The sequence below is a fragment of the Gekko japonicus genome, unplaced genomic scaffold (assembly GCF_001447785.1).
Source record: "Gekko japonicus isolate JY-2015 unplaced genomic scaffold, Gekko_japonicus_V1.1 scaffold4322, whole genome shotgun sequence".
Taxonomy (NCBI): domain Eukaryota; kingdom Metazoa; phylum Chordata; class Lepidosauria; order Squamata; family Gekkonidae; genus Gekko; species Gekko japonicus.
The window spans coordinates 75,285-79,535 of record NW_015169310.1 but is presented as its reverse complement, the minus strand read 5'-3'; the positions used below and the strand labels follow the sequence as shown (position 1 = coordinate 79,535).

The following is a 4,251-nucleotide window of genomic DNA, read 5'->3' as shown; positions in this document are numbered from 1 at the left end:
TGAGTATGGGGGCGGGCGGGGGTGGGCAGGAGAGGGAGCCAGGGGGTGGGAAGGGTTAATTCGAAGGGAGGGAGGGGGGCTTTCCCCGAACAAGTGGGCGGAAAACCGGCAGGCGATCGCCCTGCATATGGCTGCCCCCTCGCCTCTGGTTTTCTTACATTTCTCCTGCTTTTGTGTAGTGCTGTCGAGGTGTTACTAGGCGCTGCACTTTTATTTTTTAAAACCCTGTTCTTTCACCTAAGGTAGTTGCATGGAGGAGCACTTTCAGTAAAAGCTTTTTGGGGGTGGTGGGGGGGGAGCATTTGGTTTCTTCTGCCCGGAGCTTTTCGTGGGCAGGACATAAGGCTCGATCCCCCTCCCCTGTGAAGAGTGCCAAAGTCCGATCCCGAATTTGGGGTCTTCTTTGTGCCTTAACGCTGCAATCTGGCGGGACGCTTACTCCCAAATAAGCCCTGTTCCACTCAAGTGGGACTCCACTTCCTAAATAAGCGTGGGTGCTTATAAGTTAAGTTTGGGTGCTTCTGGGGGGGGGGGTGAGTTTGCAGCAGCAACTGATTCCTCTTTGGCAGGCGGCTGGTCCATATGGTGGGTGTTGGTGGGGAGACTTTTGAGAGGAAACCCCCCCCCCCAGGGTGGGGGGGTTGCATCTGCCCCCATCTCATTTCCCCTGGGGTTTATTCCTGTGCAATGAAGGGGCAGTGCCCCCTCAAAGGCAGTGGAGCTTTCTGACAAGCCATGCGTGTGTCACTTGGCTTCCCTGGCTCTGTGTGTCACCAGGGTGTGTTTCGGTTTCGGGAGGCTGCTGTTTTCTGAGTTATTTTAGGAGGTGAATGGGCGCCTGCTATTGTACGGGTTTTATCGCTGTTATTGATTGCTTTTGTTAATGGGCTTTATTAGTTGGGGCGTTCTTTGCTGCCAAGAGGGGTTGGATGTGTTCAACAGAAAGGCAGGCTGTATCTTTTCTGAAACTTTCGTTTCCAAACAGATGAATGATTCATATTTGGGTGGGGAGAAAGAAATGAATCCAGAGGGCAGTAGGGCAAGATGCACAAATTTGTCCCTTCTATCTACTTGATAGAAAGGAGCTGCGGTGGCTCAAGTGGTTAAGACGCTGAACTGCAGGCTGTGGAAGGTCAGTAGTTCAGCAGTTCGAGACCCGGGTGCAGCATGATGGAGTGAGCTCCCATCTCTAGTTCCAGCTCCTGCCAACCTAGCAGTTCGAAAGCAAGAAATCGCAAGTAGATAAATAGGTACCACTTTGGTGGGAAGGTAACAGCGTTCCGTGCGCCTTGCCGGTCATGCGGGCCACATGACCACGGAAACGTCTTCGGACAGCGCTGGCTGTTCGGCTTTGAAATAGAGATGAGCCAACCATAGAGTCGGATTTTACTGGCTTTCGAGCAAGGGAACCTTTACCTTTTATCCGCTTAATACCTGGGCCTGCAAATAGAGTAGTACTTGATAGGTAAACGGGTGGAAGAGGAATGTGATAGGCCGACTCTGCCAAAGGTACCCACCCTATTGCCCTTGTATGTTTTAGATCGATTTTTCAACCCCGGGGGGCCCCCTTAAAAATAAACTTTTCCAGCCCTCATCTGGAGAGACAACGTCTGACTCACTACATCCGAGTATCCAGGTGGCTGTTTGCAAGCCTGGCCTGCGCACTAACCAGTGAATATTTCACTGGAAGGGTAGAACATCTCGTTGGGAGCGCCGTGTCCTCTCTGCAGTTCCAACAGAAGTTAATCTGTGGTCGGTCTCTTTGGCACTGGTCAGTGCTGCTGTGCTAGGACAGGCGAGTGTTATCCAGCACCTGAAGGAAACTGGTTTGTGCATCTCTGTTCTACAATGGTATGTTTTATCCAGTAAATATGATAGCACTGCCTTAGCTCTGATTTATGGCAGAGGGAATGCGTAGCTCTGATTCTGGCAGAGAGAATGTAAACATGGTCATGCTTTACCATCTTGGGACCGATACATGTCAAGCCACAAAAAGCAGTAGTAAATTTTCCTTTTAGTCTCACTGAATTGCCACTTAACCCAACCGGCATGCGATAACTGTCTTTCTTAATAAACATAACGGGTTGTAAAAGCATGCCATTGAGTTTGGAGAGTACAGTAGGGTCTTAAAGGGACACTAGTGGGGCTTCCCGTATAGTGCATTCGAGTGTCGATATTGTGTCCATTTTAGGAGGCCCCTCTCTAACTTTCCCCCTTTCTTTCCCCTCCCCAACCAGCCGGGTAGTGCTGCCTTGCTCCGTGGAGGAGGTAAGTTGCACTTTAAGGCACTGCTCTTAAGAAGTTCATGTTCCCTTGGCAAAGGAGCATGGGCGATCAGGGGTGGGAGCGAAATGTCACGAGGGGTGGGGGCAGACCCAGCTTCCTCCTTTCATAAGTGGGAGAGGATTTCTCTGGCCACCCATGCAACTCATTGTCTCTCCCTCCTTAGTATCAGGTGGGCCAGTTGTTCTCCGTGGCCGAGGCCAGCAAGAACAACACCGGTGGAGGTGAAGGAATCGAGGTCCTCAAAAATGAGCCCTACGAACGTGAAGGGGAGCGGGGACAGTACACCCACAAGATCTACCACCTCCAGAGGTCAGCACTGCCCTGTGAGGGGTGCGCAGGGGCGCCTGGAGGCTCGGACTTGGTTTGATTCCTCCTCCTGGTTTTCTCTCTTGCAGCAAAGTTCCAGGATTCATTAAGATGTTTGCCCCTGAAGGGTCGCTAGTTGTCCACGAGAGAGCTTGGAATGCCTACCCCTATTGCCGAACTGGTGAGTCCTGGGAAATTTGGGGTGGGCGGGCACTGGAGAGAGGTATTAGTAATTCAGAACCTGTGAAGTATAATGGTACTTGTCGGACTGAAAGCAGGGACACCTGAGCTGAACACATGAAACTGCTTTGTACTGGCCATGTATGTATGACTCTTCCGTCCTCCATGTGTTGACTGGATGAGCAGAGATAAGCCCATGAGCCCTGTCCCCTGCTGTCCCGCAATCACCAGCTTGTGAGTTGCATGCATGTCCGTGCATACACTCTCTGCCTGTTCTTGGGGACACTGTTTTCACAGTTACCACTCACAGGGCAAGCCCACATGCATGGAAAATTCCTGTGTGCATAGGTGCCATGTGCACAACCTGGTGATCAGGAGGGCAGGGCCAGTGTGCTTATGTCATCTTTTGCCTGTTCAGTCAGTGCTTGGAGGGTCAGGTGTGCCAGGCTATTGAGTCAGATGTTTGGTCTATCGAGGTCAGTTCTGTCTATTCTGATTGGTGGCAACTCTCCATGGCCTTTCATATCACCTACTACCTGAGCCTTTTAACCAGAGACTGAACCTGGGACTTTGTGTGTGCAGAGCAGATGCCATTAGCCCGTGGCCCCACACTGCCGTGAAGTTCACTGGGCAACCTTGGGCCAGTCATGTGCTCTCAGCATATCGTACCTCCCAAGATTGCTGCAAGGATAGTTGATGAGGAGGGAAGACCCATGAATACCCCTTCATCCTGCCCTTCTTCCAAGGCACGCAAAATGTGAAAGTAGAAAAGAGCAAGAGTCCAGCAGCACCTTAAAGATTAACAAAATCTGTGGCAGGGTATGAGCTTTCATGAGCCACTGCTCACTTCTTCAGATACAGCTAGCATGTGAGTCCATCTGTCCTTATACTTTGGAGAGTGGAGTAATTTCAGATGCCGAATGACAATAGTCTGTGTGATTGGATTAGGTGTGATATGCGGAGAGGTAGTAGGTGCGGAGAAATCAGCACTGGTAATGAGACAGGAAACCTAGGTCTTGATTCAGTCCAGGTGGTTGCATTGTCTTGAGCTTTGTTCTCAGTTGCAATTCAGCAGTCTTTCTTTCTAATCTCCCTTTGAAACTGCCTGTTCTTGGGGACACTGTTTTCACAATTACCAGTCACAGGGCAGGCACACATGCATGGAAAATTCCTGTGTGCACAAGCTGGTGATCAAGAGGCGGGAGGCAGGGCCAGTGTGCTTATGTCATCTTTTGCCTGTTCAGTCAGTGCTTGGAGGGTCAGGTGTGCCAGGCTATTGAGTCAGATGTTTGGTCTATCGAGGTCAGTTCTGTCTATTCTGATTGGTGGCAACTCTCCATGGCCTTTCATATCACCTACTACCTGAGCCTTTTAACCAGAGACTGAACCTGGGACTTTGTGTGTGCAGAGCAGATGCCATTAGCCCGTGGCCCCACACTGCCGTGAAGTTCACTGGGCAACCTTGGGCCAGTCATGTGC

The 4,251-nt window shown here is 50.8% G+C and overlaps 1 protein-coding gene across 1 annotated transcript in view; it reads left to right on the top strand.

The window, feature by feature from the left end:
• Positions 1 to 4,251, top strand: part of LOC107114992 (phosphatidylinositol transfer protein beta isoform-like) — a 24,449-nt gene that overhangs the window by 2,470 nt on the left and 17,728 nt on the right. The window contains exons 2-4 of the mRNA XM_015416601.1: positions 2,238 to 2,268; positions 2,450 to 2,595; positions 2,682 to 2,773. Coding sequence (XP_015272087.1) covers positions 2,238 to 2,268; positions 2,450 to 2,595; positions 2,682 to 2,773 — 269 coding nt within the window. The remainder of the gene's footprint in view (positions 1 to 2,237; positions 2,269 to 2,449; positions 2,596 to 2,681; positions 2,774 to 4,251) is intronic.